Source organism: Sus scrofa, chromosome 2, assembly GCF_054392235.1.
Source record: "Sus scrofa isolate SSC_HxYL_T2T_F1_AM1 chromosome 2, Sscrofa_HxYL_maternal_Yorkshire_Landrace_v2.0, whole genome shotgun sequence".
NCBI lineage: Eukaryota > Metazoa > Chordata > Mammalia > Artiodactyla > Suidae > Sus > Sus scrofa.
The window spans coordinates 141746344-141760722 of NC_139384.1; the positions used below are offsets into that span (position 1 = coordinate 141746344).

At 35.8% G+C, this 14379-nt stretch overlaps 1 protein-coding gene across 1 annotated transcript in view; it reads right to left on the reverse strand.

Annotated features, from left to right (window-relative positions):
* FBN2 (fibrillin 2) overlaps positions 1 to 14379 on the reverse strand; it is a 220192-nt gene that overhangs the window by 75022 nt on the left and 130791 nt on the right. The window contains exons 16-20 of the mRNA XM_021084720.2: positions 12553 to 12705; positions 10206 to 10259; positions 8390 to 8515; positions 6926 to 7051; positions 2129 to 2248 (exon numbers count right to left, since the gene is read on the reverse strand). Coding sequence (XP_020940379.2) covers positions 2129 to 2248; positions 6926 to 7051; positions 8390 to 8515; positions 10206 to 10259; positions 12553 to 12705 — 579 coding nt within the window. The remainder of the gene's footprint in view (positions 1 to 2128; positions 2249 to 6925; positions 7052 to 8389; positions 8516 to 10205; positions 10260 to 12552; positions 12706 to 14379) is intronic.

Genomic DNA, 14379 nt, shown 5'->3' on the forward strand with positions numbered 1-14379 from the left:
TTCCTTCCTTTTAAAAAACCAGAATTCTGTTTTTAATGAAAAAGGCAGATAAAATGATGTCTAATATTTTTAAATATTAAGTAAATTTCTTTCTGAGAAATTTTAGGATAGGATATTCAAATTTGATCGCAAAAAATGCTAACATATTGGCTGAGAAAAATATGGTGATGTTTAGGGGTCCAACATAATGATGTGGACATAAAAATCTTTGTTCTTTTTTCATTAATAACTCTAAGGGTAAAGGCGAAAATCATAGATGTGTTTATGACAAAGCAAAAGCTAAGATTACCTGTGATGCCCAAGTGGCATATAGATTCAGTTTTCTGAGACATTAATTGGCTAATGCTGAGTTCATTTCCTCTGCATAAGAAAACGACTCTAACTCAGTTGGAAATTGTGGCTTAGCAAAAATATTTCTGCCTTACCAGATCCAACCCACATACTCTCCCTCTCCAACATGGAATTCTATGAGTACAAAAGTAATGCCCTAGGCAGATGGCAGTCTGTTTCCTAATGTGGAGAGCTGAGCAAGGCTCAGACTTCACCAGCTGCACCTCATTGGGAGATGGCGAGCTGGCATTTCCAACGGGAAGGTTTTCATTGATAACTCTGGGCTTGGTCATTTCTTGTAACAAACAGGTACCATAAGCATCCAGCTAAATACTCTTAGCATCAGACATAATACTGAAACTGTTATTCAAATTTTAAATGGAAAATTTATATTGGCTAGATAACAGACAAAATGCCACTGTATTTGGCACTATGTAAAACTGAAATATCTTCCTGACTATTCAGAAATATATTTTAGTTCACTTTAAAGGTGGATACTAGGTAATAATATGAAGTGTGTATGCCTCACCACTGTAGCCATAGACACTTGAAGCAGGAAAGAATTATGGGGATAGTTTGTTCCTTTACATATGCTGAACGGTTCTTAGTGGTGTAAGATTGGACTATTTAATTTTTTTTTTTTTTTTTTTTTTTTGGTCTTTTCTAGGGCCGTACCTGTGGCAAACAGAGGTTCCCAGGCTAGGGGTTGAATGGGAGCTGTAGCCGCTGGCCTACACCCAGCTACAGCAATGTGGGATCCAAGGCATGTCTATGATCTACACCACAGCTCATGGCAATGCCAGATCCTTACCCACTGAGCAAGGCTAGGATTCAAACCTGCATCCTCATGGATACCAATCAGGTTCATTAACTGTTAAGCCATGACAGGAACTCCTATTTCATTTTATATATGTCCTACTGCCTTTATCAAAAACTTAACTTAGATGCTTTTTTTTTTTTTTTTTTTTTTTTTTTGTCTTTTGTCTTTTTTTAGGGCTGCACCCACGGCATATGGAGATTCCCAGGCTAGGGGTCTAATCGGAGCTGTTGCTGCTGGCCTATGCCAGAGCCACAGCAACGCCAGATCCAGGCCGAGTCTGGGACCTACACCACAGCTCACGGCAACACTGATCCTTAACGCACTGAGTGAGGTCAGGGATTGAACCTGCAACATCATGGTTCCTAGTCAGATTCGTTTCCGCTGTGCCACGACGGGAACTCCTGAACGTATATGTTTTGAGATACAATGAAAGATGTTAGTCTGGGAAGTTTTGGAATCCTTCTCCCTTAGAGATTTTCCAAAGCAAGAAAACAGTTAACTTCTCTTCCTTGGAGCCCATATATTTATGATTGATGGAAGAAATTAAAAAAAAAAAAACACAATAAATTCTTTCTATTTGTTTAAACTCTTCGAATTCGTATCCTGTTAACTGAGCCCAAATGTGATCACATTTTTGTTTACCATTGAAGGTTGTTTATACCAAGTATGCAGTAAGGATTTGATTCTATTGATGCCTAAGGCATTCCTGGGGAATGAATATAAATATGTGTGTGGTATGGAAATGCTTATAACTTATGGCACAATATATGAAAGGAATGTTTTTTGGAATCTAACAAAATTAAGAGCCTGTCCAGTTTATCCTAGTATGTTTAACTCCTATCTAGACAAGAAGCGAAAACCAAAGTAACTCTTAACCATTAGCCTCCTGCGGTTGTCTTCTGTTTTCATCCACAGTCCTGAGGTCTCTGCTTATTGCTATAGTGAAAACTGGAACATAGCACCACATATCAATCTTACCAATACAGATCAATCCTGTAGAGCTGAGCTTGCTGCCAGGAGAACATTCACAATTGAAAGATCCAAGGTTGTTCCTGCAGGCCCCATTGACACATGGGTTGCTTTCACATTCATTTATATCTACAATCCAGAAGGAAAAGATTCTGTTATAGAACTGCCATGTGTTTCTGGAAAATATTATTCCAACAAGCCATGCTATGCCAGAATGTCTGGTAAACTTGGCTCTTGTAATTTTAATATGGATCTACGAGGCATAAAGTGGACGGGGAGGGGAGACGTGCATTTCACAAGGTGAACAGACATGTGCACAGCCGAGGACTCAGTGGAACCACAGGAATCGGCCTCGTTTGAAAGCATTCAGGATGGAAATCTTCACTATTTCACTACAACTTTACAGCATTTGGATTAATTTTCTCCCGTAATGAGCTATAATTTTCCTGTGGGAAAATTTTCCTGAATTCTGATTCAAATTCTGGAAAGCATCGCATTCCTAGGCACACAATGTGTGCTGTACACAAAGGGGACTGTTTCTGTCATTTGTGGCTCCGTGAGGTTTTGGAAGAATTTAAAAATCCTATAGCAGAGACAAAATATCACAATGCTGGCCTTAATTCCGAACTCCTGGATACAAATCAGGAAATAAGGGATGAAACTTTAATACTGGGTAAAGCACTGTCCTCTAGCCTTTATCCACCTTCCTGTTCACATTTCCATGTTTGGTGTGAGACTTTTTAAAGCACAACTGATCTTGCTAAAATAAACAAGAAAAAACACCTTTAATTATCTTAAACAGATTTTTACTATCATTAATTTGATTTCAGGCCTCAATCAAATCAAACATACCAGAATCTAAACAATTCCTCTTGACGGTCATAAGTGTGACAGAATAAGGGTATGCCTATGTTCTTAAGTGGTGACTAAACAAAACGTCAAGCCAATAAATTTATATCATTTAACAAGAATTGATTAAAAATAAATATAAGATTTAGCTGAAGGATCAGAAACAATATCAAAGACGAACTTTAAGTATAAACTCAGCCGTTCACTTTAAGGAAGAGGTATATAGATCTTTCTGTCCTCGGTTAAGTACCTAAAACAGGTCAACACAACTCAAGATATTTTTTTTTTGAACGCTACAGTTGCTGAGTTCACTATAATACTTATTTTTTTTCCTGGATACTTCTTTGAATTAAACCTACATACTATCCTGAGGAAAAGATGCAAATAAATAACTAGAAGACTGTAATGTTTATTCTTGAACGTCTCAAGTATAAACTAAACTGGCTCTAAAAAAGGCGGGCTCAATACTGATTTTCAAGTCTGTGTGAACTTGAAATGCAAATTCAAAAATCAAATTATTGATTTTTCAAAACTTCTAAAGAAGTACCCAGATATTAAATGAATTCCTGAAGTAGAAATTCTTTGAGGAAATATAAGTGCATCTTTCTTTCAGGTTGTGTGTAGCAAGGGAGCATTTCAAAAGACAAATACAAGAGCAGGTTTTGTAAATACAGCACAGATTTGGAATGAAAACATCTATTCCAGAGTATTGAAATTCTTTTAGTAAAAATACAAAGTAAAAAAGAGATTAGATAGCCAAAAAGGAAGCAGATACCTAATCTGAGGACAGACTATATATTACCTACCACTTTCATTTGTAAGAAGTTCCCCAAAAAGAAAAATGTCAATTTCATATAGTTTCAAAATCCCTATTTTAAATTAAGTGATTATGAACTCAAAAACTATAAACACATGCAGTGACAGCTACAAATATCAACTGTTTAATTTTTCTTTAAATACAATGTTTTTATGTTATAAATGTCATGGAACCAGGAATTGAAACAGTTCACTGTACATTCCTGGAAATAAACTTCAAAGCACATCTGGTTTACATTTAACTAGTTATGTCACTGGAAACACAATCTAAACCACAGTGCTTGCTGTAAAAATTTTAACTTTCACAGACTCTCAGAGCTCAAACAAAAAAGTAAAATAAATTTTGTAACTTCAGTCTGAAATACCAGAGGAACTTGATTATTACTGATATTTATTGTATTTTTAAAATAGCCTGTTGAAAACATGAATGACAGGCAAAATTAGTGAATATAGCAAATATATAGAGAGAAAGCTAGAGTTGGCAATGAAGCAGCTAATAATCCTCTGCCTAGTCTTTGGAAATTAGTTTAGAAAGAATAGCATGCAGAGAGAACTGCTTGAGACAGGCAAATTTACTGTGTGAAGGCAAGGCTGGAAACAAGGAGGACACCCAAGGGAAAAAGAGATCCATGGCCTTCAGGTCTACTTCTTTTTGCAAAACATTTAATAAAATGCAAATAACTTAGTGGGAAGAAAGTGTAGAAATAATTGTTTGGTTGTGTTTCTCACAACAAATCATTTTTATTTCCACCCATGTCATAAGGCTAGAACCAAAATATTTCTCTCTCATTTCTTTTTTATCTACATAACATGAACTTCTTTTTATGAATGACAGATTTAAAATATAATTCATATTAAAGAAAAGGCTCAGATTTATCAGGAACAACTACCCTTCAGACAAAAAAGGTAAACAGCACTTTTTGGTAACAATCACTGTTGCCTGATTTGGTGGCACATGCCTCAACAGTCATGTAATTATCCAGCGTCATACTGTTGAATACTATTAGCTCCTACTCCTTACTTTTTCCTCTAAGTAGGAGAATCCCTTTTATTTATGCTTTGATATTTCGGCTCTTGGCACTCCTCAACTTCATCTTACTTGTTAAAATGGAAGGAATATGCTGTAAGTACTGACAATTTGGTATATAATCCAAACTTGGACCAAACGGAATGAGACTCCACCTACTAAATTCCCCATGATGTGTCTCCTTCATAATGGCTTCAAAGGATCCTGCTGCTTAGACAGGGAAGTCAGTCCTAATCATCGTCAGCTTCCCAGCTAAATGATGAGGATACCCTAAGCCCTTCTTGCTTTCAGAGCTTCCTGACATTTAACAGAAGCTTATCCTCCAAAAGACAATAGATAAAACTGAAAAAGGGCAGTGGGAAGGAAGTGCAGAAAGCCAGGAATAAAAACAAAACAGAAAGAAACAGAACTCTTACAATCCCTTCTCCCACCCTCCAAAAAACACATGGAGTAAATATGGCCAGAAAATCTTTTTTTCAAAAAATTCCTTTCTCATGGCAATTTTTTTTTTTTGGGGGGGGGGTCTTTTTGCAATTTCTTGGGCCGCTCCCACAGCATATGGAGGTTCCCAGGCTAGGGGTCTAATTAGAGCTGTAGCTGCCGGCCTACACCACAGCCACAGCAGTGCAGGATCCGAGCTGCGTCTGCAACCTACACCACAGCTCGGCCGGTTCCTTAACTCACTGAGCAAGGCCAGGGATCGAACCTGCAACCTCACAGTTCCTAGTCAGATTCGTTAACCACTGAGCCAGGACGGAAACTCCTCTCATGGCAATTTTAAAGGATAATAGGTATCGAAGGAAGTGGGAGTGGGTGGTAGAAAATAAAGACTCTGCACAAATACACTTGGGAAGCCTGGGCTAATTTTAAAAGTTACTACAGAAAAATATTCAAAATTCTTGTGTGCCTCCTGCTCATCTATGGAGAAAATGCGTGCTCTTCTTTGAGGAGCTCCTGCAAAAAGGTGGGGAACTAAACGGATATCAGAACTAAGTTTAGAAAAACTGCATTTTTTTGCAGAGGGTTTCTTTTTTCTTTCTTCAGGCTAATTACTGTTTTTCAGTGGTCCCTCCAATTCGATCCAAACTTAGAATTGCACTTTGTAATTGCATTTCATTGGCTTCAGCTGAGTCGTTTGTGTTTTGGCATCTTGTTTGAGTTCTAACTTGTTTCTGTTCATAAGAATGCTTTGAAGTTAAACAATGAGATGAAGAGAAAATGTTAACATCTTTTTGCATAGTATTACTATCACAGTATTCTTGGCTATGGAGTCACTAAAAAACAAATACTTTAACAGGTAAGGAAAGGACTATTCCAAATAATTAAAGATGAAATCTTTTGTTTTTAAAGGTACTATTCAGAAGTAATTATTAGATTTGAGAATGTCATGGGACAAGTCTGTAGGCCCACACAGTGAGACTTAAAAGGAACAATGACTAGTAGTCACACAACAGATTATTCTGAAATACACAGTACTTTGATCAAGAAACAAAAACCTAAGTGAAGGAACTCAATGCTTAGCTGGTATCTCACTGAAAATGAGGTCTTTCCTAAACATTTAACTCATTCATCTAACTTCCACTGCAGAAAAGTCTGCTTAAAAGAAAAGAAAGAAGTTTTAAACAGTAAAATAGAAAGGTCAATTTTCCTGGACTATATATTAAACTGAGGTGACCAAATTTTTACTCAGGTTCTACATATTTTCTGGGCCAACCTTTAAGATCTCTTAATCATCTCATAAATGCCTAAGAGCTGACTCTGTGATTAAAGTTCAGATTCCCTCGGCTAAAGCGTCATCGTGGTTTTAAAAAGGGAAAAACAAACAAACAAAAATTTGACATTTTATCATCAGGTAAAACAAATTGGCTCCTTTCGACTTTTTTTTTTAAATTAACTTGAAAACATTTGCTGATCTTTTGTCTGAATAGGAAAAACCGATGGTATTTATAAACTGCGTTAGATGCATACCATTTCTAAAACTGACAGATTAGCTGAAAGAGATTATAAAATTTAAAACATATTCAAACAGTACTTTTGCTCTATTGCTTCATAATGTACTTGCAGTTTATGCTTATCGAGGTGCTTACTACTCAAACTAGGAAGGCGGCTCTTACCTTCACACGTCTCAGTCTCAGTCCTGAACACGTAGCCAGGTGGGCACGTGCAGCTGTAGCTCCCAGGCGTGTTTCGGCAAAGGCCGTTGTCACAGAGCAGTCTGTTCACCAGACACTCGTCAATGTCTGGAAGCAACCATTAGAAGACAGGAGAGACACATATTGAAACGATAGCACAGTGATCAAAATGTTTTAGTTTTGTTTGTTTTTCTCCCCATCCCATGCCTCAAGTCTCTTCATATCCAAAGCACATTCCTTGATCCTAAGTAAAATATATTTGGTTTTATTCACATGGAACATTCTTATTCTGGCAGCTGCCTTTTAAGATGTGCTGAAGTCCCTGGAAGTGCCTGCTTTGGAAAAGGCACATTACTACCTTGCTCTTCATTTACTTACTGTCCTAAAGTGGTTTTATATTAGATGTATTTTAAAGCACCAATGAAATATATCAAAAGATTAAACTCACTTGCCTATATGCTTGCTTAGAGATAATAAAAATGACATGATTTTAAAGTTTTTTTCTGATTAAAACAAGTACTAAATTACAGTCAAGCAAAAGGTATTTACTAATCTTTTTCCATTATGTTTTTAATCTCAGAAACAATGAACTATTAATGCATTTCATATATCCTTTAGCAGTCTAGAACAGCCTAGAAAATATCACCTAAAGCCCGTGTTCAAGAAGCTCACACTGAGTTCTATCTTTACAGCCAAAGTCTCATTTTTACAAGTGTAGTTAATGTCAGAAAGAAATAAAAATTGTAGATGGGAGTGAATGGTTCCATTTACTTCAAGTTGTGTGTTTAGTCTTGCAAATAATAATTGTGACTTGTCAAACAATGCACACAATGTACATTGTGAAAAACAGAGACTGGAAAAACATTTCCTATAATTCCATCACCAGTGATATTATTTTTTTATATTTCATATTTTTCCTTTGGATGTTATATTTTTCCTCTAATTCTGAATATTGACTTTTTAAAAATTAACATTACATTTTAAGCATTACCATAATTTCCCCCATGCCTATATGTTTTAACAAGAGGTTATCTCAAAGTTTATTTATCCATTAGTCTATGTTATGGGTTGAAGTGTATCTCTCAGAAAAATATTTTGAATTCCTAACTTTCAGAACCTCAGAATGTGACCTCATCTGGAAATAGGGTTGTTATACAGGTAATCAAGTTAAAATGAGCTCCTCAGGTAGGTCATATTCCAATATAGGTAGGGGCACCAATGACTGATGTCTATATAAAAAGGGGGAATTTTGACATAGAGACAATATATACAAAGGGAAGCCGATGTGAAGATACACAGGGAAAAGATGGACCTGTGGCCAGAGTGACACATCTAACAGCCTAGGAATGCTAAAGACTGACAGCAGACAGCACAGGCTAGAAGAGCAAAGGAAGGATTCTACCCTAGAGCCATAAGACTCTTGTCTAAATAAAACAAATAACTTACCAATACAGTTTCTCCCAGAGGGATCTGGTTCATAACCACTGTTGCAATTACAGCGGTAACTACCACGTAAATTTTCACAAATTCCATTGGCACATATGTCAGGATCCAAAGCACACTCATTGATATCTGCATTAAATGTTCAAAGTTTAATGCTCATAGTCACTTTACTGTTTGTTGATACACGTATATCTAATAAAGATTACTCAAAATATGTAGTGGTTAACTCAGCAAACCCCCAATCTGCCTGCAGTCCATAAAGGGAAAGGAAAAGAAACTAAAGAGAGTAAAAATTGAGAGATATGGGGCACTTCCCTGGCAGTCAAAAGAAAAATGAAGGGAACTGGCAGAGATTCAAAGAAATAAACCATGAAATGTGCCGGCCAGCATTTATGATAAAATTAATAAAGAAATTTATAGGCTGTTGGCTCAAAACCCTAAAGAAAAACTCAACTTGATAGGTACTATAACCATCTAATTAAAAGGCAAAGATTTATTAGGGTATCTATATAATTTTATGGTCCCAAAGGCATGGAATATTTCTATTTTATTATCATTTTTTATAGTCAACTAAGTAATGTGAAATGTAATAAATGTTTCTCATTGCTGATAAGCTGAAATTAATGGGGAAGACAGTTCAAATGTGGATGCCTGAGAACGCGGTGTTTTACAACAAGCCATGGGCATGACTGCTCTCTGTCACCCATGGGCAGTGGGACTTGAGGAAGGATGTGCTTGTATGAGCAACCACCTAGTTTCAGCAGGTGGCTAGCTCTGCTGGGGAGGCCATGATGAGAGGGAAAAAAAATGGTGTAGGCATAAAATAAAATTTTGGTCCCTGTGCTCAAATTTTAATCCTGACTCTTCTTTTTGACAACAGTAGGAAGGCCTTAAATACTCTAGAAATGTCAGCCTTTTCATTTGGTTTTTGGAAGAAACATCATTGTAAAAGTTTGCTTCTTTACTCTGGTTTCTCATGTTCTTTGCATCAGATGCAATACTGTCAATTAACCCATAATTTGTCTAAAACAAACATGAAAGAAGAATAAGTAAACTAAAGATTAACACCACCCTATAGTTTAAAAAAAAAACAAGGACATTATATCTATATTAACATAGAAAAGCACTTTAAAATTATAAACACATATGTACTTAATCTTCAAGCTCTATATTGGAATTTTGCTAGTCATACTGCAAAATTTAAAATAAGCAAACTTTAATCAAACTTGGTTCTTCTTTAGTTGGATAGTCATTTTAGTATTTTTACCTGTAGTCAATTTACTTTTAAGGTAGTATATCTCACATATCTCTTAAAAATCCGCATCATATGTCTCATATAGACGAATTTTGTTTAAACCATGTCAGCACCATTATTTAATAGTTTTTCTTTAAATTGAATTGCATTTTTTTTAACCTACTCTAGCTTCTTCTTAAGCAACAATATCCATAAAATCACAGTTGTAGTTTTAGTTTGTCAGTGATGTTTTTAACAATGCGTATTTAATAGATTATCTACTATGAAAAATGTGCATCTACATACAGCTTGGTATCAGCTAGCTTACAACTACCGCTCTAAGCAATAATTTATCTTATTACTCTACACGGATATGTGGCCATGCCCTTGGCATGTGGAAGTTTCAGGACAGGGCCCTAAACTGTACCACAGCAATGACAACGCTATATCCTTAATCCACTGAGCCAATAAGGAATTCCAGACAAATATGTTTTTATAGTGTTAAATATAATGATATCTATAACATTATAATAGTAAAACTATATAATTATACAATTATTATAAGATTGAGAAATGAATAGTTACCTCTTCCATCCACAGTGATACCTACTCCACTACTACAAAGACCATGGAATTCAGCTGTAAAATAAAAATAAAGAGAGAAATCAAAAACTCTGTATCTATTACACATACAAGCCACTTACATAACTCCAAAAGTATCACTAGAAAGAATGACCTGCAAGAACTTAAAATGGAAAAAAAGATAATTAAGAATTTCAAAATCACAGATAAGCATAAAAAAGTAAGTAAAAATAACTTGTGATTATCACCCTGAATATCATGAATATGTTGAAACATTACAAATGTTTTCTGCATATGAAAAAATTTTAAAAATCTAAATTACAGAGGTTGCTTTTTAACTTTTCTTCTTGCTTCAATAATAAATTATGTAATAAATAGCACTTACCATCCACCTGGTATTGTTCTAGCATTTTACATCTAATAATTTATTTAATCCTCCCAATACCATGAACTGGATACCGTGATTTTCCCTATTTCACACATCAGAAAGTTGGGAAAGAGATGGAAAGTAACATGCTCAGGTCACAGAGGTCGTTAAGTAGGGGAGCTGGTTTGCACCCTCTGTATTCTATAATGGACATTTCATGTAATATACCATTTAAAAACTATTTAATACTCTTTTCTCAGTTATGAGTCTGTACCACACTTTTTCGATCAGACTCTCATTGATGAAATTAGGTTTGTTCAACTTTTGGCAGTTGCCATAAATAATATGACATTCAATTGTATCATTATGTTAATCTCTTGGAAGTAAAGCTGCTTGAAGTTTACATTCTTTGAAGGCTTTCAATAACATCCCAGGCTACACTTCCAGCAGCAGTGTGAGACAGTACCCATTTCTGCGCACCCTCTCCAACACTAGGAAAAATCAATTATCTATATACTTCAGTGATCTAAAAAACAAAAACGACATCTTTAAAGAATATCCTTTTAGTTTTAGATAGATTGAGCATCTTTTTACATGTCACGCTCCTATTTCTGCTTTGTGAAGTTTTCTTTGTGCACATTGCACGTTTTTTCTATACAGCATTTTAACCTTTCTTATTGATTAATGTAAATTCTTAATAATTTAGGGAAATTTTTTTTCTAATTTATATGTATATTTTAGTCTTTGGTGCCCGTTTTGAGAGTCCTTTACCATTACAAGAAAACAAAAAGTTTATACATTCTACATGAAACATTTTTTGTAATATTTTACACAGGGAGCCAACTCCATTTTTTCCCCAGTATTTATCAACAATATTCATTACTTGGTTGAATTTGTTCTCACTGATCTAAATGCTATCTTTATTGTACCCTACATTCTCATTTATAATCACAACTGTTCCTAGACTCATTTCATTAATTCACTGAACTTTTTATCTAGTCTTGCTATCAATTTTTACCCTTTCATAATATGCATAACTCAAATGCATTTTAGGGCAGCATATCCTTCATAAACTCCACCATTTAAAAAATGTCCTAATTAGAAATTTTTCTAGAGGAACTCTAAGCATTTGGCTAAGGTTTAAACAGTCCAATTAAGACTTTTAAAGGAATTGCAAGCCATTTTCTTTGCTGGAATGCATTTCTTCCATCTTCTACCTGAGAAGTTCTTTCTCCTTTTCTCTAGACCAAAGTAAACACACCTCCCTCCCCATGAAATCTACCCCAACCTCTCCAGGCAACTAAGCGTTCCTTCCTCTGTGCTCTCCTGGTTCTCTGTTTATGTCTCTTTTAAGGTACCAATCATACAAAATTGTAATTTGTTCGTTTGCTTACCTATATCTTTGACTATCCCTAAATTCCAAAAAAAAAAAAAAAACAGAGATTGTGTTTATTTTTGAGTCCCTACTGTGCGTACACATATTCAATACAGATTCACAAAAGTATGAATAAACAAGTCAGAATAGTCAAAGAATTAAACCATTTAATGTGCCTGTAATTTACAACATTCACAAAGAAACTGATTACTTTCTAGAACTTCTGATAGATTCCTGAAAGACTGAAGAAGCTTAAGACCATTCTGTGTCTAAATTAAAAATAAGTAAAAAAAATCAAGATCTCATGAACTTATCACAACTTGGAAAGTGATAAGTAAATTTTATGCTATTTGTCTTCATAATGACATGAGAGATTGACGACTCTGTGGCTAACAATCATAACTGGATCAGCAGATGAATTTTCCTATGCACCCGTGTGCTCTCTCTGCTTAGAGGTCTTATTTCCTTACATATCCAAATGAGATCTGTATTTCTTTTCTTCCATTCAAAATAAGGGCAAAACACTCCAGAGCCCAATTCTTTGGTCAAACATGTAATATTACATTTCTAGATTCTCTGTCAGCTATGAAACAGGTAAAGGAGACTACCTGAGTTTTTAGCAGGGCATGGCTGGCAGGGCTCTCCAAAACCATAGTCTGGGTTGGCACAGCAGCATTCAGACTTGGTCACCGCACCAGGGAAAGGACGTACACACACTCCCTTCTTGATTCCCCCGTAGCATGTGCTGCGCATGTGTGTATCTAAAGGAGACAGAAGAACAGTGATTTGAGACAGTGATAGAGACAAAGAGGTTTCAAAACTGAAGGCTTGTAACCTAAGTGGTCACCATATGGGAAGCCTCCAGATGTATCTGCCACTTTTTATTTGTATCTTTAGCATCTCATACTGTCAGGAAGTCAACAAATGTTCACTGAGAGGGGGAAAGAATAAACGCATATCGACAATTCATTTTTTTTTTCCTCCAAGAATCTAAATGCACTACACAAGCATCAATTATCTGACTTGTCCTCATTGGCCTTTCATTGAACCAGGTGTATTTTCAGTTATAAACAAGACTACTACAACTGATGATAGTATACTCCAAATGACATTATTACTTCTATTTTAGAAGTTATGAACAATGTAGTACAGTGCAGTTCAGTGAAACTTCCTGAAGATGACACTTCTTGGCCATGAAATTTCTCACTTCGAATTTCTGAGTTAGGAGGCCTTTCTTTTCAACCTCCAGTTCACTGTTGTGATTACATTTTATCTCAGACTCTCAATAAATCTAGTTATAAAAGTAATCACTACCACTACGTATCTATGGCATTGTGCTTGCTGCTTTACAGACATTACCTCATTGAACATTCAGGTCAACAACTCGATAGGACTGTGATCATTATCTACCTTTTACAGATGAGGAAGGTAAGGTTCAGAGGGGTTACCCAAGTAGCTCAACGTCCTAGACTAGCTGCTGCCTTGAGTTGGGATTCAGACGCAGGCTTGTATGACCTGCAAAGCTCTTCCTCTTTCTTTTCTGTCATGTTATATCCTAAAGAAGCCTATTCTGCTTAGTTCTCTCACTCTGAATTCTTGTAAAATATGCCACAGTTTTATGGGTTGGTAAGTGATAAACTATTAAAAAAAATTTGATCATCATTCAGGCCAGAAAAGGAGTGTTGCTTTTAAACAGTCCATTGATATGGGTAATTACATCAAAGATTATAAATATCTGTAATTATTCCCAACTTGTTGGAAATCGTTTTATCTGCTTGTTAGGCAAAATGAGTCACCTCTACGCTCATGATCTGGTGATGTTTCTCATTAAAACAGTGAGATGTACGGCTGCATCAAACAATGAGACGTGTGTGTCCTCAAATGGAAGCGGACCATGGGATTTACCACACTCGATCGTGGAGAGGGGGTGTGCTGTCCCTTTCTGCCTCTGCTGTGGCAGGTTTGGGTAGAGTCAATCCTGAGTTACGCCCAAGTATAGGATACAACACAATGACGAATATACACAAATACAACCTAGCTCATGATTTCCAATAAGATTTTTGTGAGTTCCTATCTCAAAGGCACTGCACAATGGTTAAAGTTATGTCTGTTTTCAAGTTGAGAACCTAAGCCAGGCATGATTTCTAGAAGCAGGTCTATGCCTATGGTACTCACGTCTATATTTAATGACAGTTGATTTTTTTCCTTTTTGAAGACTGCAGACTGGAACATGTTCATCAGAACATGCTCACATGAATGCTTTGGTCAGGGAATGAACCTCAATGCTAAGCTGTATCTTTTCCTTATGTTATCAAATTTCTCCCTGCCTTTTCTTTCTTAAAAACTGGAAATTTTAAAAAGATTTCCTCAGGTAATTATCCCACTTTATCAAATGGGCCCAAAAGCTAATTTTATTTTATTCTTCTTTCTTTACC